The 25886-nt window shown below is 44.7% G+C and overlaps 1 protein-coding gene and 1 non-coding gene across 5 annotated transcripts in view; both read right to left on the minus strand.

Moving 5' to 3' along the window:
• Nucleotides 1-643: 643 nt before the first annotated feature.
• The window catches only part of TDP1 (tyrosyl-DNA phosphodiesterase 1), an 86126-nt gene continuing 60883 nt past the window's right edge, over nucleotides 644-25886 (minus strand). For 3 of the 4 annotated variants that reach the window (XM_032344690.1, XM_032344691.1, XM_032344692.1), the window contains 3 exons: nucleotides 22451-22553; nucleotides 9687-9795; nucleotides 644-772 (listed from right to left, as the gene is read on the minus strand). In XM_032344690.1, the coding sequence (XP_032200581.1) occupies nucleotides 699-772; nucleotides 9687-9795; nucleotides 22451-22553 (286 nt within the window). In that variant the 3' untranslated portion in view covers nucleotides 644-698. The remainder of the gene's footprint in view (nucleotides 773-9686; nucleotides 9796-22450; nucleotides 22554-25886) is intronic. The other variant, XR_004286083.1, reaches the window with a different exon arrangement.
• On the minus strand, nucleotides 6596-6699 carry LOC116592268. The gene has a single exon (XR_004286431.1). It is a non-coding gene; the product is annotated as a small nucleolar RNA U13 (small nucleolar RNA).

Consider the following 25886-nt stretch of genomic DNA (forward strand, 5'->3'; position numbering starts at 1 on the left):
ACCTTTCAGGGTTTCTTGCAAGTAACATACTTGTGCTTTTATATGGTTCTGTGAGCTGTCTCTTCTGGAAACTTGCGGGGATGAAAGACACCCATCCGCTCTGGGGACAGGCGAGGAAATGGCAGGACCCATCTGTAAGCAGAGAGGCAGCTAGCACGGTGCCGGGATGCGAAGCCTCGTGAAGCTGCAGGACGATGGGAGGTAGTAGGACTCAGTGTGTCAGAAGAGTAGCCACACTGACCTCAGTGACAGGCTAGGAACATGGGCAGCCTCATGGCCAGCAGTTCCAAGACAACACTCAGAAAGCGGAGGGCCGGGTGATAAGCAAACGGACACATCCTTCCCCTGCTTGGCTGAAGAGCAGGACGGACGGAGTACAACACACATAGTCAGTCTTCACTTCGGAAGAGCGAACACCACCGTGAAATTCCATGTATCACTTTGAGGATGACTTTGTGTCTATATTCAACATTGTCGAGTTTGATAGCTTTCATTCTGAAGCTTAAAAAAGTGAATTAAGGGACACTGTTAATGACTATCAAAAGTGTAATCAGCATCCGTGCTCACAAGAGTGAGCTATGCAGAGTTTTGTTAAGGGTGTAGATAAACCTCGAAGGATAAACATCCAGCACAAATAAGAACATTCATTATTTGGGGCTTGATGTCTTGCACCTAAATTTCATAGTGCTTTAAGATTCTCAGGAGGGAACCCACATATTCCCATGTGTATCTGGTGCTTTGGTATAAGGAATGTTCCAAATCCATGGCCGATCTGGGGAAAAAAACAAAACACATTATAGTTGTATAATACTTATTTGAACAGGCAGGATTACAAAAAATTCACTTACCCACTAGGATAAAACCACCCACGAGTCAGAGTCTACACGTCGTTAAGAACCCCTCCCCTCTTTGTAAAGATTTAGGAGTGAGTGCGTGTGAGCACATGTGGGGGTGGGGAAGGGAAGCGAATGAATCTCAAGCTGACTCTGTGCTGATCCCAGAGCCCAAAGTGGGGCTCAATCTCCCAACCCCGAGATCACAACCAAAACAAAGATTTGGACCCTTAACCAACTGTGCCACCCAGGCACCACCTTAAGAACCTTCCCTGAAGCAACCCCAGACAACAGCCCATTTCAGACAGTGGCTGTTGGCAAGGGTTTGTGCTAAGACACGGGCAAGTGAACAGTGGAAGCCGGCCAGCAGAAATCAGGGTGCACATCCTGGCTTGCCACTTACACTGACCAGTCACTTTGCCTGTCAGCCTCAGTTTCCTTCTGTGTACCTGACTGCGGCGCTGTCAGGACGGGCAAGTGAGATAAACACGTGTAGTGTCTGAGAGCATCCGGCAGAGAAAGGCAGCTACTATGTTTTACAACTCTGGAGAAACCAACAGTAACAGATGGCATTCTGCTCTCAGCCGGTCATGGTCACATATAATCAGGAGGTCCGGGTTCACCTCCATGAAATGGTTTTGTTCTGTTCCTTAAGGCTAATAATTGATGAGGCATGAAGGTCTCTGTACAATGACTGTAGACCGATGGTGAAGCAAGCAACTCGCCTTAGTAAGACACAACAGAGAGAACACTGAAGACCTGGGTTCAGGTCCTGCCCTTGTCTTTCTCTGCAAACTCGGGAAAACACTGGGATCTTGGCCTCAGGTTCCTCAGCTGTGACATGGCAATTAGCTACGTAAGTAACCTCTCAGGAGGGCTGTGAAACATAAGCGAGAACACCTGTGGAAGTTCCCGGCATATCGGCATATCGTAGGTGCTCAATAAACACGAACTTCCCCCCAGCCCCTTTTAACTGGGGTTTCAGAAATTGACAAACTCTGATCATTACCATCATTACTGCTGGAATCAAACCAATTCAAAAGAACAACAGTATGGGTAGGGTGTAAATGCACTCCCAGGGTTAGGAATGGAGCTCCACGTAACTGTCCTGATAAGGAGGGGAGCTCCAACAGCTCTGAAGGAGTGAGTGCCCGGAGTGAGACAGCCGCGCAGCAGGGGTGTGAGAGGTACCATCGGCAGAAGCCACTGCCCAGCACTACTAAGCCGCTTGCGGGGAAGCTTCCTCCTCTTCCCGAACAGAGGCAGATGGCAGCTCAGAGGACGACCTGGCAAACAACAGGAGGCTCTCCTCACCATCCCTGGTGTGGAATAACGGCCATGCAAGCATGCAGACAGCAGCACGCAGCAGGACGCGCAGGGAAAGAAGGCCAAAGATGGCAACAAGTTAGCAGAAGCCCGTTTTCTTGTCTTTGGCCTTGAGATGGTGTGAAAGCCTGAAGCTAGCTTGTTAAACAAGCCCGTGAGAGAGCCATAATCCTGTGCCTGTGCAACACGCTTGCTTCATAAAAGGCTGAAGGTTCGGCAGCACTGGAGACTCCCCAAAGCTCCCCACTGGCCTGAACCGAGCACTGGCTCTCCTGCCCCGGGAACACGGTCTTCTGTGCCAGACTTCTCCCATCTTTTCCTGCAAACTGCCCCACTGGGTAACATCTGCTCCACTTCATCCCCAAAGTAAAGGAAACCTGATCCTTGCTAGGTGAGGAGCTGTTAGATTCTTCGAGGCAGGGTTCGTGATGCAAACACCCGCTGGCCAGCCAGCAATGCAGAGACCGCCACCGATTTCTTCCTCTCCCTCACAATCAGCCAACGATGACCAAGCAGCACTGGCGAGTCCCCAGACACACCGCTGGCTAAGTGAGCAAATGCCTGTATCCACAGGCTGACCATGTGCCATGCCGGATGCAAGGCTCACCACTACCCTGGGGCAGAGACACAGAAGGGCTAACAGGAAGGTAGGAGGTGGCTGTGACTCTGTTGTCTTGCTACCATTACTGGAAGTCAGCATTAACAGTTTCTGGCTTAGATGAAAGCCTGTTCTAAGCAATCCTCCTATATTATCCCATGAAAGAAAACCTTGCCTCAGGAAACAGTCCTGCATGTATCTGAGATCTCTGTCAGTGCTGGTTAGATGCCAGGTGCTCTGCTAGCCAAAGCTCAGGCAGGCCATGGGGGGGGAATTCTGAACTTCACGACGTCAGCGTGGTGGTTCCCGCACATGGCTGACGTGCGAATTGCCGGAGCGTTTCCTCAGAGCTCACCTCAACGGAGCTTGTTTCAGTCGGTCTGGGCTGGGGCCTGGCATTACACATTCTCACCAAGTTCTAACGGCGATTTTAACACAGTCAGAGGCCGAGATCAGAAACTAAATGGGATGAGCTGCTTTCTGTTGTGATACAATGTGACGTGAGGATGTGACGTGAGGCGCATGGCAGCAGGGGAGATGATGGCCAGTGGGAGGGGACCAACAATGGGGAGATGACAGGCAGTGCCGTCTAGCGGAGACACAGTGCGGCCAACATTAAGGCCATGGCAGGAAGGCTGGGGATGAGGGGACAGCCGAGGGGTTTTACTCTGTGTCTATGCCATCTGTGCTCGTGGTTGGTCAGTTGAGGACTGCATGCACCTGACATCTCTAACTCTGGAACCCAGCCCTCTGTGGGGAGGTGGCACAGTGTGACGGTAAAGGGGGCAAGGACATGGTGGACAGGCTGCCCATGGGGACCTGACCAAATTGACCTGAGTGCTTAGGTTCCTTGTCTATAAAGTAGGGGTTATATTAGTACTGGTGTCATGGGGGCAGTTAGGATCCCATAAATTCAAGTCATGTGCTCAAAGCAGCTCCTAGCACGTAGTAAGTACTTAATGAGTGCTAGCTGCTATAATGTAATGACCACCACCCTCAGCTCACAGTGGTGAGTGCTGTCACTACCCTATATGCTGCGTAGGTCTCCCAGGTTTCTTTTACCAGCCAGACAAACCCAAGTACAATAGCCCATTCTACCTAGCCTCTAATCCTCTAAGAAATGGCCCTTGTGTTAAAGAGTTAGGACTTGGACCCCCATGTCCAAACACCCATACCCACATTTCCCACTGTCTTCAAGGGAACTTGATATCTTACTTACTTATAGAAGTTGCTGCCTATCACCTGAGAAACTGCCTTTAATTCTTTTTGTATCAGACATAAAGTGTGTGTATATGGCGCGTGTGTGTGATCCCAAAGAACTAAGGAGAAGATATCTGATGCCACTTTACTTCAGCTTACTCTGAAATCAACAAATATACAAAAGACTCGCCAGCTTGCACTACAAAGGAAAGCTTCAAAATATTTTACACTGGGGGCGCCTGGGTGGCTCAGTGGGTTAAGCCTCTGCCTTCAGCTCAGGTCATGATCCCAGGGTCCTGGAATTGAGCCCCACATCGGGCTCTCTGCTCTGCAGGGAGCCTGCTTCCTCCTCTCTCTGACTGCTTCTCTGCTTACTTGTAATCTCTGTCTGTCAAATAAATAAATAAAATCTTAAAAAAAAAATAAAAAAAATATTTTACACTGGGTTACCAACCTAGCAGAGATGCAATCTTTGGTAACTGGGATACCAGTGTTATCTGAAGCCCATTAATATTCTCTTCTGTGAAGATCTCCCGTATTAATCTGTGACTAAAAAAAGCATAAGAGAACAATCTACCCAGTGGGAGGAAGAAAAATTCAAATTGCTAAAAACCAAGTACTGATTTCAATATCATCTGATAAAATTACTTTACTTTGATAGTTCTAGATTTCCTAAAGGTTTCTGTTGACAAAGTAATTTTAAAAGCTAAGCTGGAAGTTTGGTGTCAGCCTTCTGTTTGCACTATGAAACAAAAATAGATTTTATTAAAGGAGATAATCAAAATCATGTCTGAAAACCTCTTCTGGTTCTCACACACACAAAAATCCAGATTTCTAAAGATTATTCAAAAACTGGTCCTTGAAAATTAAGCATATCAACAATGATTTAAGTGACTGACTTCTTTTGCATTTTCTTTGGATTAGAAAGTTGAATCAGCTATTGTCCTTACAAAAATACTTTATGAATCTGGTCTCTGCTATTTAGCAATAATTCTGACAGGTCTAGACTGAAGTTTATTCCGATATTATCTAAATTCAAGGAATTATTTCAAATGAATCCAGCAGCAGGCGGAATGGTTAAATTATGTGGGAGCCCATGGTTTAAAGAACTTTAAAGAATTATATACACTACATATATGCTAAATCTAGAGCACGTGTATCTCGTATGCCAGCCAGGTTTCAATGACCTCACCTACCGAGCAATTACAAATACAGCTAATTAGCTTAGTTCTAGACATTAAAACTTAAATTCTAAAATATACTAAATCTGTAAAAGATACACATAATGTGGCAGATACTACCTTAACCAACCGATCAATACTGATTTCATCAGTGATCAGGGAGATTTTATCATGTGACTCCTCATTCGATGCACTAACAACAACAACATCTCTTCTGTGGTGTTCTTGGCAAAGGTGCTTAATCTGGATCTATTTATGAGAAAACAATGGGAAAACCAAATACACAATGTCCCTCACTGTCTATTAAACTAACTGGCCTGTACTCAGCAAAGTGTCAGCATCATAAAACACACAAAATTTCTTGTGGCACTTTTCCAAATTAATGGAGACTAAAGAGACTGCTAAACAAATATGACATGTAACCTGAAACCTCCCTTTTGTTATAAAGTTCATTATTGGGGCAACAGATGAAATCGGAGTAAGTTCTGTAGATGATAGTATTCAATGTTAATTCCTGATTTGGGTAACTGTACTGTGGCTATGTAAGAGAACGTTTTTAAGAAATATAATTTGAAGTATTTAGAGATTGCACAGATCTTGTTTACAACTTCAAAATGGATCAGAAAAAAGTTAACATAAGAAAGGAAGATTATGTAAGTGAAGGGGAACCTGGGTGAAGAGAATATGGGAGTTCTTTATACTGTTCTTAGAACGTTTTTCTAAATTTGACATTGTGTCAAAAAATTCAAAGAAAAGAATACTATAGTTGACCCGAACAACATGGGTTTAATTGCAAAGGTCCACTCACATGTGGGTTTTTTCCCCAATAAAATACATACAATATTTAAGTGTATTTTCTCTGCCTTAAAACTTTCTTAATAATGTTTTCTTTTCTCTAGCTTACTTTATTTATTACAGGAATAAAGTATATAATACATATCACATATAAAATACGTGTTAACTATTTAGGTTATCAGTGAGGCTTCCGGTCAACAGTAGACTGTTAGTAGTTAAGTTTTGGGGAAGTGAAAAGTTACATGCAGATCTTCAGTTGCACTGGTGGTCAGTGCCCCGAGCCCCGGCATTGTGCAAGGGCCAACTGTTCACATATACCACATGAACAACCCAGATCACTTAACATAACTATGGTCTCTGAAGCGCTGTACTTCAATTATTCTTAAATTTGACATATATAACTTACTCTTTAAGTCCAAATAAGATAAGCTTTACATAGCCTTACCTCGTTTTACCTGCTTTATAGTGTATCAGAGAATACAAAGAATATAAGCCAAAAAGGGAGTACGAAGCAGATGTCTCTGGCATGTAACAGCTCCAGAGAGATCACATACTGGTCTATTTCATTCTTTTCAGGCTCAGCGTCACACAACAAGTGGGACATATGGAAATAAGATTTAAAATATGGTGATTCTGCTTTATAAAAGATTTTTTTCCCCTCACATCAGATGGGTAATGTGCCGAGGTCATAACAAGGTTTGAGGGAGGCGCGTGTCACACATTGGTGAGAACATCCAATCATCACACTTATGAACCACAAAAGGATCTGAAAGATTTCCTTTAAAACTACAACTCCTATTAGTCAAATGAGTTTGGTTAGGTATAACTTCTCAGGGGAAGAGTAATTTAGACTCCCTCAGGCCAGGGGTATGTGTCTGGTTGCTCAAGGACATATTCCAAGGACCTAGACAGTGTCTGCACACAGTAGAAATACACCTGTGGAGAGAGCAGATAAGCAGCAAGTCCTGCGTAAAGCAAGGTGTACCTGCAGCTGTGTGTGTTTTACTTCATTATTTATCAATTTCTTGGTTTCAGGATGTCTGCTGGTGTCTTGTAATAAACTATAATTGGTTCAGAGCAGTATATTCCTTTGCTAAGCTTTCTGTACAGTTCCTCAGATTTAAAAAACGACGAGCAGGATCTTGTACATGTTACAGTGGTTTGAAAATCATTTTCAAACAAAGTGCTTTTGAAATGTTCTTAACTATTCACTTTCCCAAGTCTTAGTAAGACACCTTTCTTCTAGTCCGTAGGCGTCCCCAGAATGCTGGTTACTTGTGAACTGGTGATATCCGAGTGACTGGCACCATTCTGCATGCTACTAAAGCAGTGTGGAAGGTAAAACTGTACTAATAAAAAATACAATGCTCCAGTCTCCTTTGTATGTATGTTTCAAAGAAGTGTATACACCCAGACAACGCCACTGAACAATGGAAAACATTCTGCTTGCTGGCTAAATAAAAGATTCATCATTGCACAGTCTAAGATACTACCCCACTGTAAACTTTTAAATTCTCAGGAATGCTTTTTCTATCAGAACTGAAGGAACCTCAGGATATTTATTTTTAAGGCTCCTCTGTCTCTTTCATTCTTGCTTGCAAAGACCTTTGGAGATCACGGTTAAGTGGAGGAGGTGGAATTCCGGCCAAGGTTCTGGGCTGGGGGTGGAAAGCATATAGCCCAAGGCCAGGCCACAGGAAGTCAGACTCAGTCAGTCCATGGTGCATCTATCTCCACCTCCACTAAGCTTACTCAGAACTCAGGTTTGAGGATGGGGGGAAAAAAAAGAACATGAACAGGCAGAGGAGAAAAAACAAAACTACAGCACAAAGCTGGAAGGGGGAAGGAGAGGTTTTCGCCGTGAGGTCCTGTGACACTAGGTGGGTTCAGGAACTGTCCTACATGGGCCTTAGGCTCTTTTCATTATCAGCTCAGCAAGGGGAAGGGGAGAAAATGAACACCGGTTATTACATGCCAGGAACTGAACTGGATATTCTAAATAACAGAAACAACAGCTAACATTTATTGACTGCTAACTCTGCACTAGAAGACTGTGTTAGGTGCTTTACAGATAGCATCCTGGTTACTCGTTTCAACAAACTCTACGAAGTAGGCACTCTTATTTTCCCATTTTACAAATAGAGAAACGAAGGCCTAAAGAAAGAAAGTAAGTGCCCAAGGTCACTTAATAAGTTGAAAGGTTGGCACACAAATACAGCCTAATTCTAAAGCCCTCTTTTTCATTTGTATGTGCAGGGAGGGTTGTGGGGGGCACCGATTCTCTGAAATTCTGATAAAACCGATATAATCTTGCCAGTGAAAAATGAAGATGCATAAATATACAAATTTAGAGGACTCAAATATACATAGCTTGGAAAGAAGGTAAAAAGAACACTTCTTAAACTTGTTATCAGTACAACTGATTATAGCTCTAGAAAGTCCCCTGCCATAGGCGGCGGCACACCAGGCAGCATGAGACTATATGGATACATCCAACAAAGTCAACACCATCGAAGAAACCGGTCCACTGGAAGGGGAAGGTCTGGTTTACCACCAAAACCAGGAAGGGCAAGTAAGGGTGGGGGAGTAGCTGGAGTCCATCTAGCACCGCCCAGGGAAGAAAGGGACTCAGGGCCACAGCTGGCTCTGTTAGGGAACCAGAGATTCGGGAATATTAATGCAATGATGTCATTAAAACTTTCCAAACAAAAACCACATTTTCCCTGTTCAAATTCAGAATTTACTCAAACACCATTGACTATAATCCAGCTATCTGTGAAGGCATCTGCCTTCCCCTAGAAAATATGCTGATTATAATATACCTTTGGCCATTTTAAATTAATAAGCATGTCTTGATTTTACAACTGCAGCTGTTGTAAGTCTGGTAAGTACGAACTTGCTTTAAAGACAGACATTCTAGGGCTAAGACAAGTGCAGCTGTGGGGCTGGCACAGACCTGAGATGGAGCCAGTCCCACTCATGCCAGCCAGCTTTCCTCCAAGAACACCAGGAACCTGAACCAATGTTCTAATGACTTTCTATTATGAAAAATACTTGTTCACTGCCTCTAAGAAAGTCATAGTTGAGGGCAGCCTGGGGATCTCCCCTTTAAGAGGATGGGAGGGGTTTGTGAAGTCAAATTGTTTTCATCAAAATATTAAGCCATTATTTGTCATCTTCACTTCTCGTGAATGTATAGAGGCTTTGTGACGTGATACTGCAACAGAGCAGCTCTGAGAATTCAGTGGTCTTTCATTAACCCAGAGAGTAAAGAGGTCTGCCTGCAAAAATTGTAAATAATGCCACCTTCCTCACTTTTGACAATAAAAAAACACCAAATATGTGCGCACACACACACACACATGCATATGTATGTACATATATACATAACATATATATGTGTGTGTGTTTGTATGTGTGTGTGTATATATATAAATAGGTTTATTACTTTAAAAACTAATATAAAAAATTCTTGGTTTTGAGGTCTAATATAGTAAATCTCAACAGATACAAAAACCCATGTGAGTAAAAGCTCCTTGTGGTCCTTAATAATGGTAAAGAGTTCAGAGGAGCTCCTGGACCAACCAGTTTGAGAATGAGAGCTCTAGTGGCCCGAGACAGGGCAGCAAAGGGGCCTCTGCAAACCTGCATTTCCGAAGTAGCCAACCTCCCACTGGGGGACTGACGGCTTCTTCTGGGCACGGTTTCTGTTCCAGACGTAACACCCATGATCTCCCTTCACGTGTGTCCTACCTTTACTTCCATATAGTTCTGGAGGCAGGTCAAATGGCACAGGAAAGGCGGCCACTGGCTCCTTGCTCCCTGAGAAGAATTTCTCTTTTACTTTGAAGCTGTCCAGGCCCTGCAAACACACAGAGGGCATTTATGATTCCACCCCTTTATCTGAAAAAGATCTCAAGAAGCAGTTGTATCTGTACGGTGCTCACAGCAAAACTGAAATTATTTCAGAGCTATTTTCAATGTTTGATAGGTGGGATATATTTGTAACTCCCCTAAATTAATCTTTCCTAAAAATAAGAGGTTCAAATTAAAAAAAATCAAGTTATAACAAAGTTTATAGAAGTTTAACAAAGGAAATAAGAGAGAAAACAATTTTGGATATCATAGCCCATTTCTCCTAACCACTATGTACAGTTTGCAAGGAGTGTGTAGAAGACACTGTATATAAATAATTTCAATATTGCTATAGTAACAGGCTGCTCACTCTGGTGTAAGAATAAAAGTTGCCTTCATGTATAATGAAAGTGTTCCAATATAATGTGATAGGAATATAAAAACAAAAACTCTTCCAGACTCACCAAAATGGAAGGTTTATTCCAAGAACTCAGAATAGGGTATTATTTTTAGATCTTAACCAGGGTACAAGTTAAAGTTCTGTATCTCAGCTCAAGTAAAGAACCACTAACTGCCTTCTAGGACCTTTACAGCAGCGCAGGTGCTTACTACATGAACCTCATTTTCCCCAGGCCTCCGCACACTGATCCCCCTCTTCTGATCTCCCTCAGTGGGTCACCCCAGCACCTTGTTTGCAAGTCACTCTGTCTCTCATCTCTTCTGTCCACCCATCCAAACACATACCCACCCTCCATAACCTAAATACCCACACATCAAACAGTGTTAATGTCCTTGGAACCCATACAAAGAACTAGAGTTCTAACTATCCTGAGTAGGGGTGGTTGCTTATGGGCACAGGGTAGGACATGGTAAGAGCTGGGGTTATGCTGACCTGGGCCTCAGGCGGTCTGGTTCTCACACTGCTCTGGCATTTGCTGAGCTGCAAGAATGGCTGATATTTGCACTTATTCATTCAACACATTACTTCTTGAGTGTCTCTGGTGTCAGACACTGGCTGCCTAAGAGGTAACAAAGATGTCATTGTCCCTGTCCTCACTGGGTACACAGTCTAGTGGGGAGACAATGCATTTATAAAAGTGAAATAATTACATACTTGTGATTACCACTATGAAGAAAAACATAAGTACCAGAAGACAGAATAGCAGACCTGTTTTATTTTTTCTAATTTTCTAATTTTTATTTTTTTAAAGATTTTATTTATTTATTTGACAGACAGAGATCACAAGTAGGCAAAGAGGCAGGTAGAGAGAGAAGAAGGGAAGCAGGCTCCCTGCTGAGCAGAGAGCCTGACACCCGGCTCCATCCCAGGACCCTGGGATCATGACCTGAGCCGAAGGCAGAGGCTTTAACTCACTGAGCCACCCAGGTGCCCGGGCAAACCTGTTTTAAACGAGGAGGATAAGGGGTGGGGGTGGAAGACGGTCAATAGAAGCCTCCCTTAAAAAATGACATTTTAATTAGACCCTGAAAGAGGGGTAGGGTTAGGAGACGTGAGAGTGGGAAGAGTATTGAGAGTGGAAAGAATAAGAGCTTGCATGTTCCGGGAGCTAAAAACAATGGTTAGTGGGACACCTGGCTACTTATTTACTAGGCCTCAATTTCCTCATTTGTAAAATCAGAATAAAGCACCTGGATGCCACCACCTTAAAATATCTTTCACGTCAACACCTATCCTTGGTGCACAGCTGGTGTTCAAGCAATCTGAGTTGCAAAAAGAGGGTAAGGTATCTTGCCTGCTTCTTCTATGGGCTTTTCCATTAGACAAATCAATGTCCAAATGCTCTGTGCACATGAAGACCTTAGAAAGGTATGGGCGATGAAGAAAGTGCTTGCACTGATGAAGATGGGGATGAGAAACAGCAAAAGGCAGTTAAGTGATAACCGTCTGCATGCTACACAGAAAAGCAAGAAATGCCTTTCACCAGTTTTGGGAAAAGGAAAGGCTTTGTAGAAAACATTATAGCTGGGCCTTGGGAAATTGGGATGATTCTGATAAACAGAGATGACAGGAAAGAACATCAAGGGAAACCAGCATAAGCCAAGGCAGAGTTGTTAAAGCACAGAGCAAGCACATCCGGCAGACGGGGAGTGAATGACCTACATGCAGGAGGAGGGCTGAGAGCACTTGAGAGAACCAGATGGAGGGGGTGTGAACAGGAAGCAGTACGGGTGCCTGTGGCTCACACCTATCTCGCTGGGCCCAAGCCGAGGCCACAGTGACTCCTGATGGGCAGGCTGGCCACATCAGACCCATCAAGGTAGAGACCATCTTTCTGCTGAGGAGTTCATTCGGTAAGATGGGAGCCCTGAGCTGCTGGGGGCTCTCACATACTTCAAAATGAACTCTGAAAATATGGTCCAAACCTCTGGATTCAGCTCTGCCTGAAGGAAGACACTCACGCTCTGTGTTTGCCTTTTTTCTTACACTGTTTCAGTTGGTTATCTGTCACAACCCACAGCATCGCAAGACCCCAGTGATTCAAGTGGGTGGCCCTCACTTTGACATACAGTGAGGAGGTGCATGTTTCTGAACCGAGAAGTTCTACTACAAAGGCAGACTGGCACAGATGAGAACAGATCCGACAGGGAATTGTTAGAGCCAGAAGACTGAGAGCTAGCGCCACACCAATGGGAGATGGATGAGTGAATGGTAATGGGGATACAAATACCAGTGTCATAACAAAAGTGCAGATATCAACGAGGGGAACTCGGAGGAAAGTGGGGTCAGTAGGAAGGGAAGGAAATGGATTTGAAAGAGACTAAAGGAAAATAAAAGATCAGGGATATGTGAGGCCAGAGAAGGAAGGGGGCAGAGAGACCAAGGACACTTGAAGGGGGACACTGCAGCCTGTCCCCTAACCCTCACTTCCTCCCACCCTGGGGAGGGCTGCTGGGTCATCTCCACAACAGTGAACACTGGTGCTCCTACTCACAGCTTACCTTCAACAAGTTCTGGATCGGAGGCTAATCTTACCCTGTTCCTTGTGCATATTGCTGATCTGCTGTGTGACTAGAGGTGAATTACTTAACCTTTCTGGGCCTGGGTTTCCTTATTTATTAAATGGTATGCTGACAGTAAGTTATTTAGAATGATGACTTGCACATGGATGTAAATTAGTATATTATGTACATCCAGGATGTTGTGATAAAATAACTCCTATTTTATAAGGGAGGAAATAAAATGAAGGTTAGATAGTTGCCCAAGGCCATACAGCTATTAAGTGGTAAGGCTGGAAATCAAACCCTCCTTTTCTGATTGTTAATCTTCTGTTCCTTCAAGTAAGTGAACAAACAGTCTCACATTTACCCACCAGGAGCCACAACAAAGGAAGAATTCCTTGAGAATTTAAGAGGTGATATTAAAGCAGACCAAATCAGGAGGAACCAACGTCTGGAAACCATGGTTCTTGACATTTGTGAAAACAGGCCAGAGGATGGGAAATGAAGTCACTTAATGACATTCAATACTTTATGTGGACTTTCAGATAAAAACAATTTCCCTCTTCTTTGGCTCCTAGTCTATTTCTGTTATTTTCAAACAAAGAATGGAGAGTCCTTACGGCCTGGCCCAGATCTGATGTCCCAATGTGCTTTGGCATGCGCCTGTTCTGTGGTGTCTTACTTCACATATAAGAAGCTTTGAGCCATCCATGTCTGACAGGAAGTAATAAGCTTTCCTGAATGCCATTTCTGATCTAAATTCTAGGGTATTATAGGGAAAAAAAAAAAAAAAAAGTACTGCTTTTCCCTTCAATCTGGATGTCAGATAATTTGAAGCTGTCGTCTAATTATCATTATTTATATATCACAGTGGTATCACTTGGCATTTCATAAAACAGAGGAAGCTACCCTCCCAGGCACAGATACTTAAAAAGACAGTTAAGACAATATATTTATGAAACACCAGGTGAGAGGGTGGACATCTATCACACTTGAGAAATTACCGGCTTTTCCCTTCATCAGCTCTGGGAGGAAGAGCTGTTATCATCATGACGGATTAAGTTTAGCGGCTTAGCGCCAGCACAGAGAACAAGAAACATGTTCAAATCTCAGAGATATCATTTATTTTTCAGTTGCATCCGATTAGCATCCTCAAGCAGTAAAACCCTATATACAAGGCATCAAGTTTTCCTGGATAAAACAGTAATGACAGTGAGCCTTCTAGAAGGAGCACACTTAATCAAAGATGGACTAATGGACAAGGAGGTGTCAATACAGGGAGGTGGCTGTCTTGTCCTGCCTGTAAGATGGCATGTGATCAACTGTGTTTCCAGGTGGGGGCTGAAAAGCTTCATGGAGCAGAGAGTAGGCCCACGAGACCCAAGAAGGGTGGGTTTCTGATAAGCAAAGGGCTGTGTCTATGGGGTGGAGTCCACTCAGGAGAAAAAGGAACAGCATCCCATCACTGCGGGTATGAGGTCAAAATTTTGACCTCTGCTTTCCATCTCCTGTTGAACTGCTGGATCTCCGAGCTGGTGCTGCTGTTGCTAACTGCTCCGTACCTGCCAAGTGCGAGGCACTGTTCCAACGACTCGTAGGCAAGAACTCTCAATTCTCCAACAGAGCTACAAAGTTAGTAGTTACTGCACTATCCCCACGTCACACTGAGAAAAAGGAAGCCTGTGGAAGTAACAGGCCCAGGGCCCAACAGCTTATAAGCAGGACCCCAACTCTGTTGTCATTTGGCTCCTCTAGCACAGGGTGCTCCCAGAGTTCCTTTACTTGGTCCCTGGTATTTCTCCAACATATTCTTCTACATTGTCTTTCCACATGATTTCACTTTCCTAATGGAGGCGAGGAACAGTAGCACAAGATCACACAACTAGTAAGTGGCAGCTGTGCTACTGGTGCCCCAGCCAACCTCACCCACCTGCTAACAAGCACTCCCAGGTGACTAGAGCCCTGGCTGTGTAGGGGATGTGGGGAGAGGGGTGGGAACAGAGGTTGGGGGCCATGCTGTCCCAGGTCAGGGTGGGCCCTGCTGTCCCACAAAGGATTCTTGACATAGTCTCGTGCACCAAGAGGAGACACTGCAGGTTCAAAGGGGAATGCAGACGCTGGCAGATGGGCAAAAAGAGCTTCAGAAGTGTAGCCATAGCCAAGATGGGGAGCGATGGAATCAGTCCAGGGAAGAAGACAATGACCCACAGCAGCAGGCGGCAAAACTCTTGCTAGGGCAGAGGACAGGATGTGGCAACTGGATGTGGATAGGAAAGAGGAAGGAATAGAATGCCAGAATGGAGCTGAGTGGGAGAACATGAAAACTTAAACGAAAATTCCACGTGAAACAGTACCGACCAGCTGTAGCCCCATGGGAAACACTGAGTACCCTCAAGAGATGGCCAGTGGTCAGACACCATGTGGGGAGGGGAGGGAGCAGCAAGGCAGTGGCTTCTGTGAATTTCATTAGTTCTTCCAGCCAGAGCCAGTCATGATGTGAGCAAATACTTGTGGCGCGCATATATATATATAAATTTTGGCAACAAAAGACAATAAAAGAGTTTTATTGTGAACAGAACAGAGAAAAGAGACTTGAAGACAAAGTTCTTATGGATTTGACTGAAGCATTTTTTATTCTTTTTTTTAAAAAAAATATTTTATTTATTTATTTGAGAGGTAGAGAGAGACAATGAAAGAGAGAGAGAGCATGAGAGTAGAGAGGTCAGCGGGAGAAGCAGACTTCCTGCTGAGCTCGATCCCAGGACCCTAGGATCATGACCTGAACCGAAGGCAGAGTCTCAACCAACTGAGCCACCCAGGCGCCCCAAGCATTTTTTATTCTAATGACAGAAAAGAGAAGCTGCCATCTTAGGGGTAAACACATCTAGGGTTTGGAAGGAGCTGAGGTGTCCCTCAGCCCTAAAGCAAGCACAGGAAAACTCAGGCTACCCTTGTGTGGAGGAAACCATTTTGGACCTTGACCGAGGATTCTCAGATGGTTACATACATTCATCGCCAGAGGCAGCAGTAGCTGTAGCCCACAAAGTACTAGGCAGGCTCGAGTCCAGGACTTAGTGCCTCACAAAGTATGTGCTCCATAAACACCAAAATGCATGAAGTTGAAATAAACCCTGCCTCTCCCTAATATACTCACAGAAACCCGAGGATTTAGAACACAGCTATCAATCTTTGAAATTGTTGGATCTTTCCTATATTCAAATTTTTCTGAACCTAAATGAATTAGAGTCTAATCTAAAAGTTAAATACACTTAAAGGGACAAACCCGAGAAAAATTATATACTTGATAAATTGATACCAGATCTCAAAAGAATAGTCTTTAAGCACCTGTGTAACAATAGCTAAGTGCTACGTACACAGTGAAATGTACCGTTGATATTAATTCCCAAAGCTCCTGAAAGTGTTCCCAAAGGGAAAGCTATTGAGTGCACATTAGAGTCACCCTGAGATGGTAGGTTTATTGATTCATTCACTTAAATGCAGAAAAAAAATGTGAATAAATCAATGTTTGGTTACCAGAGACTTCGCTTCCAGACCAAGCCTAGAATCATGAATGAAAAATGGTGGCTCTCATCCACTATTTTCAGACCACAGAGAATGTCCTGCCATGCAACTATTGGGTCCTGAGTGACAGGTCCTTATTATGGCCGGGGTAAAGTGCAGGAGCTGTGGGGCCTTCTAGGTGCCTGCCTCAGCAATGTCTGAGACTCTTCATTCTGGCCACAAAGCTCAACTGTTTGTACATGCTAATCTCAAGTCAGTGTTCTGGAACACAAGGATCAGGATGGCCTACTGGGGAAGGACAAAAGTGGCAACTCCAGTTGCTGATCACTCAGAAACGTGGGTGTTTTGGACATGGAGCTCTCTAAGAAGTACAAGGGTGGGCTGATCTCAAGAAACCAGATTCTGGATGATGTCCAGTTAGAGAAATGATTACAGAACTGGGTATTAAGTCTTTTTGGCAAACTTGTAACCAAAAACATTTAAAAGGCATGTCTTACTAGTACTGAAGAGGGAAACACAAGGCCTCATTTTATAACAAACCCATTCCCATTAGTAACCTTTTTGAAATGAACAGATACAGAAATTTTAAGAACATCTATTAAACACACAGGGATAGGCATTTGCAAGCAGCGCATCGGACTAAGTGTGTGCACACGTGCTTTAATTTCAACAAAACAGGTGAGCGATTCTATACTGCAAATTGCTTACGAACACATCTGAACCCCTACTACACACAACATCCACTGGGCTAAATCCCTGTGGTATGCACAGCCACTGTTCTCCCCGTTTGCCATGCTCACACAAAACCCAGTGTGAACACTAGGAACTGAAAGGAAGCAACATCAACGAACAGATGTACCAAGCCCTAGGAGGAAGGAGCTCACAGTCCAGTCAAGGAGATACACAAGTAAATGATAATACAAGGGATATGTGATGAGTCTGCATTCTAGAAAGCTGTGGGATACAGAGGAGGGGCACCTAGACTGGAGAGAGGGGAGGCAGGTGGGTTTAGGGGTGTAGGGATACTGTTCCTGATACAGATTAAGGCTGATGAATGATGGCAAGACGGTTATTAGGCATCCACTTGACTGGGCCATTGGATACCAGATAACTGGTTAAACGTCACGCTGGGGGGTCTCTGAGGGTGTTTCTGGATGAGATTAGCATTTGAGTCAGTGGACTGAATAGAGCAGAGAGCCTCTGACTCCGCACTGTAAGTGGGCATTGCCCAATCTGTTGAGGGCCTAACTATAACAAAAAAGCTGCAGAAGGGTGAATTTGCTCTCTGTTGGCTGGAACATGGGTCTTCTCCCAAACTTAGATCGGGATTGAAAGCATCAACTCTCCTGATCCTCAGACCGTCAGGCTCCACAGCTTGTGGAAATACACCCCCAGCTCTCCTGGGTTTCTCTCTGATAGAGGCTAGAACTTCCTAGCCCCAAAATCATGCGAGCCAATTCCTCATCATAAATCTTTCTCTATATGTATCTATATATCCTATTGGTTCTGTTTCTCTGGAGAACACAGATGGGCTTATAGTAGGAACAAATTCTGTATGGCTGAACATGAGGGCCAGGAAAGAGAGAGAGGTGGTCAGGCTCGGGGAGTCAGGAGTCAGGACATGAAGAGAACAGCAGGTCATGCTAAGGAGCCTGGCTTCTATCTTACGAGATTTGAAGGTGGGTGATGCGCCTGATGTGTGGTCTACAAAGACACTCCGGCAGCTGGGTGCAGAGCAGCTTGGAGGCTGCCCTGGAAAGCATGGTGGGAGGATCCCATACCAGGAGATGACACACCCTCGACACAGTGGCAGCAGGAATGGCCAGAGGTGACTGATTATCAAGCAGCGTTAAGCAGCAAAACTTGAGTATAAAAGAGTCACCAGAGATGACTGTACACTTTGAGCTAGGACGGTAGGATGACAGTAATAGTAATTATTAATTAAACTTTTATAATAGTATGTCTTAAGTGATGAAGAGGATTTTGGTGAGATTCACAAGGCCCTTATCCTCAGGTACCTTTTGAATAATATAACAAATTATACTCATAATTGGAGAAGTATCTTATGTCTTATCAATGACATCATTAATCCTGCTTAAAAAACTAGTGGTTTTCTACTGTCCACATGGGACAAAGTATAATTCCAGTGGGTCCTGCTTGCCAGTGTCCTTTGGCACAGGAGTCCAACCTCAAATTCTATGGCCCACATCCCAGCGCCTTCCCAGGTACGTGGAATGGCCTGACGTTCCTCAAATACAACATCACTGTTCTCTCTGGCTGGAAGCCTCATCTCCCTTGATGGGGGTTTAAGCTTGTAACTCATTTTTCAAGACCCAGGTCAAATGTCATCTCCTGACAAAAGCCTTCCCCAGGCCCCCAGGCAGACTACATGCTCCTTTTCTCAGAGTCCTTATACCGTGAACCCCCTACACCACAGTTCTCATCACATACTATAATCTGTTTCTGACCTTATCCATGAAATTCATGAGAATGAAGATGCCATCTCATTCCTCCTCCCACTCCCAGGGCTACTGAACTGGAGGCTTGGGGAGCTGGTGGAGCTGAACAGAGTGACTGCGTCATTCCAGGCGGGCCGGAATGTTCAGTGACGAGTCTGGGAGACATTCTGAGGAGGGAGCTATGGAGTTGTGCTGCATAGTCTCTCCTTCACAAGTTAAACGTCTCACTGTGTTCGAATTACCTCAGCAAAACGACAAATCACCTCGTGGCAAAGATCTTTAGGCTGCCCTCAGCGTCAAAACCTTATTGTTTAGGGCGCCTGGGTGGCTTAGTGGGTTGAGCCGCTGCCTTCAGCTCAGGTCATGATCTCGGGGTTCTGGGATCGAGTCCCGCGTAGGGCTCTCTGCTCAGCGGGGAGCCTGCTTCCCTTCCTCTCTCTCTGCCTGCCTCTCTGTCTACTTGTGATCTCTCTCTGTCAAATAAATAAATAAAATCTTAAAAACAAAATAAAACAAAACAAAAAACCCTTATTGTTTATAAGTTTATATGTTAATTCTGTGAATTCTGCAGAGACCAAGCAAAGGTCTGCTGGTTTTCCAGAAGCTTCACACACCAGTAAGTGATAGAGTAGCTTAAGGACAGTCTCCTCTGTTGCAATTTTCCTGACATGGTTTTATACAGACTGATAAAACACACATCAGCTCACTCATGGGTGACACCCTCAGGCAGTGGCTACCTCTGGGATGGCTTCCTAGCTCACAACAATCTGCCCTTGTCTGGGAAACAGGCCCACTATTACAGGACAGGGGCAGGGCCGTACAGAGGTGTAAAAAGCAGACAACTTGAGCAGTCTTTAAATGAGGAATAACTGGCAAATGAGGGGACAAGCCACCGTGGAGGCGTTACCAGTGGCAGCCCCCAGACAGGTGGTACACTGCTCAGGGCCCCAGGGTGGCCCGCTCTGCCTCCCGCCCCCCGTCCTGTGCCACTGATTCCATGACATGCCTTTCAGCAGCTCTGCTGTAGGCTTATGGAAGCTCAAGTTAGCTTCTGTCAAGAGCAATGAAAAGGATCCAAATACCCACTTTCAGCCCTTGGGGGTCTGCTCACTCAGGCCAGTTACTTCTCTCACAGGTCTCGGCACCTGGACATCTCTCAATGAAAGTGCCTTTTTAGAATGACCTTCTTGCTCAGCTTGACTAGTAGGCTTCTTGGGAGGGTGAGGTCAAACACATTTTTTTTTTTTTTTTTTTTGAGAGAAAGAGAAAGAAACAGAGAGAGAGAGGTGTGGAGGGACAAAGGGAAGGAAGAGAGAGAATTCCAAGCAGACACCCTGCCAAATGCAGAGCCCGCCCGACACAGGCCTCGATCCCACAACTCTGAGATTATGACCTGAGCCCAAACCAAGAGCTGGACGCTCAACCCACTGAGCCAACCAGGCGCCCCAGATAAAATACTTCTCTGTTTTGTCCACATGCCTCATTTTGGCACCCTGCCCAAATAATTTATAGTTCAGTGAAGGATACAGAGAATCCACCCAGAAAAGAGAATGTCTGACAAGATAGTGAAGTTTTGGGTGTCTGACAAGATAGTGATGGTTTTGGGTCCTTACTAGTGTTACAGAGAAAGCCTGCTTTGTAGCACTGTTCTAAGATCTGGCCAAGAAACCCGGACTGCTCGACAAAACACTGACTTTTCAGTCACTATGTTAATTACACAGTCACCGTGCTTGGAGCCTCACCCTTAAATCTATCAGCACAGCATAGGAGGGCGGAATCCATTTTTAATATTCTTGCCTGATAGTCTTTATATATAACTGAATCTCTTATCGAGAATGTACTATAATGGGGGCTCCTCCTTATTGTAATAGTATAGAATAGTCTAATTTGGGGATTCTAAATGATTATGCCTATTTTTTCTTCTATTAGCTGTCGCTAACATACAGTCAGAAATAGAATCAGAAGTAAAAATTAGCTAAGCGGGGTCTAGAGGACCTTAAGTTGTCTTTCACATTATCATTTTCATGATGAGTAATCGAGTCAGCACAGTTAGAAATGTCCAGAATTCTGCAGACATGGACAACCAAAGCCAAACAAGAGAGACATGGGATTTATTCCTTATTATTGGGAAATAATTCTGGCCTTAGTTCAAAGCTATGGTCACTATAGTCACACCTAGTCACACCAAATTACCATTATTACCCTAGTGTTATGAATTTATTATTTTTCTGTGATAAAGCTGAAAGATCACAGGAGGGATCAGTTAGAGATGGTGGCTTGAGAGCTGGAGCCCACTGAGCTGTGGAACCCTAGGAAAGTCACATCCTTGTCTATAGCAAAGGGGGAACCATCTACCTCCAAGGAAATGAAGGGGGAAGCAGCTGTAAGCAGTGTTAGAATCTGCTCTGACTCTGTAGAAAACAAACAGAATGTGCTAGAATTTCATGATAATTACCCTTAGGAGAAACTTATTTGACAGCTCTGTAGCAAAACTCTGAGTTGGAGAAGAAAAGGATGAAGACTGAAGAAGGGAGGAGAGAGACGGAGAAGAGGACTTTTTACTGGAGCGTAGAAGGGAGGGATAGTAGAATACTGTCAGGCTGGCGTTGGAGTGGTGGTGGTGTGCTCTCTGGAACCTTCCAGACTATGTCTACATGTCACATGGGTCTGGACTGAAGCCTGAGGACAAGTACACAGCACTCCCTTAAATATTCTGGTCTAGTCCAAGCGGTTTACAATGGAGCTGCATCATGTGTGTGTTCTCATAAGTTCAACTATAGCAGGTGGCGAAAAAAAAAAAAGGGGAGAAGAAAAGAAAAAAGGCAAAGAAAAGCATTAACCATCTTATTGTGTGGGCAGTTCTGACTGCATTCCACCAAATGTGTGAGTGAATGTGAGGGGCAAGATAGGTGGTCTTGGGGTCTGTGTGCCCCTCCGAGTGGGAAAGTCTCTCTGGGCCAAGAGTGGTTTTAGTGTTTAGAAATCAGAAGGCCTGCACAGCCAGTCCCTACATGAAAAGCAGCCATACTGTCTGGTGTTAGCTGCAGAAACCAAGAGTTGTTCCAAGGTGGGAGACAAGCTGGCTGGGCTAGGCACCTCAAGAGAGAGACACAGCTTCCACTGTGGGGTGTTTCTAGCAGGCTTACCAGTGAGTCTGACTGCACAGGGCCTCTGTGACCTTCCGACCTCCTTCTCAAGCAGATGTTGTGAGCGTCCCTGCCTCCTGACTTATGCTAATGCCACTTCCAACATGGGATGCCCTTCCCTCTCCTTTCTGCCTAGCCTAAACTCGAGGCATCCTCCCCCAACAACCCCCTCCCCCGCGCCCTACTAAATCTTCTAGCTTCCAAAGACCTCCTCCAAAAGAACATCTTGCTCTTGCCTGACTCATCCCTTTGGTGACCTGTCACTACCATCTTGTAATGAATCTTAACAATATTTAAATCCTGTGAAACATGTGATTAACTTTACCCAACGCAATTATCTTCAGTCTGTCATCAGGTATGCTTCCTGAGAGCAGCAATCTCATGGCACCCAGAATAGTGAGTGCTAAATATATCTGTTAACACAGGCCAGCAGTTGAGAGCACAGGCTCTCGGTTAGAACCCTGGCCCTGCCACCTTCTGCCCTCGGGCAGGTCATCATGATCAAAAGAAGAGAACATAAAAACCCAACCTGCTTCACACGTGACCACTCAGGCAGTTTCAAATGTGAACTTACAAATGCTGATGGCAGGAAAAGGACCCCAAGCTCATAGGATCGGATCATCAGCTGGGTGCCGTTCTTCTCTAACGCCCCCCAGGCAGCCTTGGACAAATTCGCGCTGCAGGGACAAGGACACAGAAAGGGCTGACTCAGTGAGGCATTTCAGCTCAGGTCAAACTTTCACAGCTACAAGTACATCGGTCAAAACCACAGATAGCTGCAATCACATTCATTCAGTTTTTGGCAGCATTGTGCATTGTTTTAGAAATGGAATACCAGGAGTGCCTGGGTGGTTCAGTGGGTTGAGGCCTCTGCCTTCAGCTCAGGTCATGATCCCAGAGTCCTGGGATCGAGCCCCGCATCGGTCTCTCTGCTCCTCGGGGAGCCTGCTTCCTCCTCTCTCTCTGCTTTCTTCTCTCTCTGCCTGCCTCTCTGCCTACTTGTGATCTCTGTCTGTCAAATAAATGAATAAAATCTTTAAAGAAAAAAAAAAGAAACGGAACACTAAATCCTGCTGTGCTATAATCCCCAGCATTTACCTAATTGTTAATTTGGGGCAGCTTTACCCTTATCTGTGTTTTCCCCAAGGACAGCTATTAAAATAATTATCCTTTTTAGATTTTTTTTTTTCTCTGTCTAAAGTCCTTTCTTTCCTGGACTCTGGTGTAGCTGGAAGGTCTGATTTTATTATATGCCAAAATAGTATTTAAGGAAAAACTATGTCAATATGATCTTAGGTAGTATCTTAAGCTTCACATTCCTTTCTTCTGCCTTTGGTTTTAGGCCAGGAAGTGCTAAATTCTACTTTCAACCTTAAGGAAAACAGAGGAGGGCAGCAGACTGGCATTTGTATCCAGAAAGAAATGGTGTGTTCAGAATCTTGTTTTACGTGGGCCGAGAGTCGCAGGTATGCCTACGAGTCACAGGATGCAGAAGGAGCCCTGGGCCTGACCGGAAGGGAGGCACCCAGACTAGATCAAGACCCAGAGGTAATCCGGATAGGGAACAGACCTAAGTTCTGAGGCATCAGCTCTAGAAACATGCTCTCCTGCACCAAACTAGGCCGAGAACCCTCACCCACCATTAATTAACATAAACCCACCACAACGCTTTTTCCCCCAACGAGGCTCACCCAAATTCCCTTATTTTTAGAATAGGGGATATTCTTAGCTATTCAGACCCTTACAGCCCAACTTCAAGGACAATGGAATTATTTCAAAATTCGATCACTGGGGCATCAAGTATTCTTGGAAGCAAGTGCTAACCTGGCGTCACAGGAATCACAGAATCAGAGAGAGGCAGTAACCAAGAAAGACGAAAAGTGTGATCTCTGTTCAGGGTCCTGTGGGAATAGACAAGGACTATGGAAATCACAGCTAAAAAAGTGCTGAAACAATGAAGCTAACTTAAAGCACATGGACAGACTTGCCTGTCATCCTTAACAGACCATACTGAGGAACAAGAAACTCTACTTTGTTGCTCAAAAGCCACAATCATGAACACCATCTGATGGATCACAAAGATGGAAAGAGCAGAGGGAGTGGGGAAGTTCACAGTAAAGTGGTATTATGACTCCAGGAAAACTGCTTTCTTTAGAAGTCCAAGAGGATAGCTTGCTTGTAGGTTTCTCACCCATTAGTCCATTAGTAAAACACGGTGACCTCCTGGGCAAAGCCACAGGTCTAATGGCACAACCAGCTACTGAGGTGAGGTGGAAGCAGTCTCCCATTGAGTATTTTCCCCACTTTCTAGGTCACCACCTGATTGCTCCCTTGACTTGCAACACCTAAGCATCACAGGCCAGAGGCACTTTCTGGAAGGTCTGTTTTCTTTCTTCACTAACTAGTCATTTCAACAACTGGAGGGCTTATTACAAGGTAAAGATTACTGGAGACCACGAAGATAGCTCTTCAGATAAGTTTCCTCCACGCCCTCCTTTGTATTCAGCATCTAATAAAATCCCAAGCATCTGGAACATTTAACTATATCCTGAATAATTATACTGAAAGTCACTTGTACGCTGTCTAGGTGATAAGTCAATATTCCTTGAAAGAGCATCTTTAATGATTTTTTTATATCCGAACACACTGTGGATCACTGGTACCCAGGGCAGTCAGGACAAAGGGGTATTTTTTACCAAACTCTAGCCCTACTGCCTGTGGTGTATGTGGTGTAGATGGGCATCTCCAAGTGTCCAGCAGAAACCCAGTGCCTTGTGAGGTACATAAGATCACAGGGCTGCTTAGGACAAGCTTTTTTACTACCAAAACTTCAGAGGAGTTCTAGCTTTTCTCTTCCATTCAGGATCTAGGTCTACTGCCTTTCCTGACTTCTAGCTGTGGCCCCTGCTGTTACTCAGGCTCACTTGTACTCTGATCCCTGTCCTTTCAGTTTTCTTCTGCCTCCTGCTGGACGGAGCTGCTCTCTCCTCTGCCAGTGCTCGGGTCCATTCTGTTGTTGTTGGGTGTCAAATGATGCTTCATCAAAGAGGGTTGGGGCTTTTAGTTTATTTTCTGTTCTTTAGGAGTATGGAAGGATTCTGAAAGTTGGAGAATTCCAGAGGATGGGATCCTGGATGTCCAAAGTTGTACTGTCCCACAGAAACTGTTTAAGCTGCTACGTAAGGTGAATAATACAGTGACTTCCTTGGGAACAGGTGCGTGGCAGTAATGGTTTAACCAGAGAAGCAGAACCACTAGATGAGTGTGTATGAAACAGAATACGTATTAATTTACAGGAGTTTAACTTCTGTAATTGCAGGAGCTTCTAAGGCAGTCTGTAAGGGCCACCTTTGCCCTGAACTGGAGTTTGAAATCTTCGGGGCTAGCAGTATCCGGGAAAGACAGATAGCCACAAGCTAGAACCATAGGCAACAAGTTGAAGTCACGAGTAGAGACTAAAACCATGTCCGCTTGTGTTGCCTCTGGCTTTGGGGTGGGGAAGGTTGGGGGGGCTTGTGTGCACGCACCAGGTGAGGCCAGGGTTAGAGGAGCTAAAGCAGGAACCTGGAGCAGATAGAGCAGTTGCTGGTCCCCTGCTGCCTCTTGCTAACAAGGGGAGCTGGCTCAAAAGCACAACGTTTAGGTGATAAAAAGGACTGCTACATCACATGTGCCCTCCAAATCTCCAACAAGAATCTCCTCTGGGCTCCACCCCAACCAGAAACATAAAAGAACGGGTATTCTGGAAAACGTGGTTCAGCCTATGTATACTGACACATTACGAAGCCACCACAGGGTAAAGTTTTTTCTGGAGCCACCAGCTAAGTGGACCTATGGTCAGTTCTTGAACTAGGCAATTCACAAGGCCCTTAATGGCAAAGAGCTCAACTGGTGGTAGGTTACCCTGCCACAGCTTGTAAAGCCTGCCTGCTAGCTAGAGACCTGAACTCATCTAGAATACGGAAATTTTGTCTGAAGTTGAAACCTTAAGAGTAAATTTAAACTGCTAA

This window comes from Mustela erminea, chromosome 5, assembly GCF_009829155.1.
Source record: "Mustela erminea isolate mMusErm1 chromosome 5, mMusErm1.Pri, whole genome shotgun sequence".
NCBI classification, from domain to species: domain Eukaryota; kingdom Metazoa; phylum Chordata; class Mammalia; order Carnivora; family Mustelidae; genus Mustela; species Mustela erminea.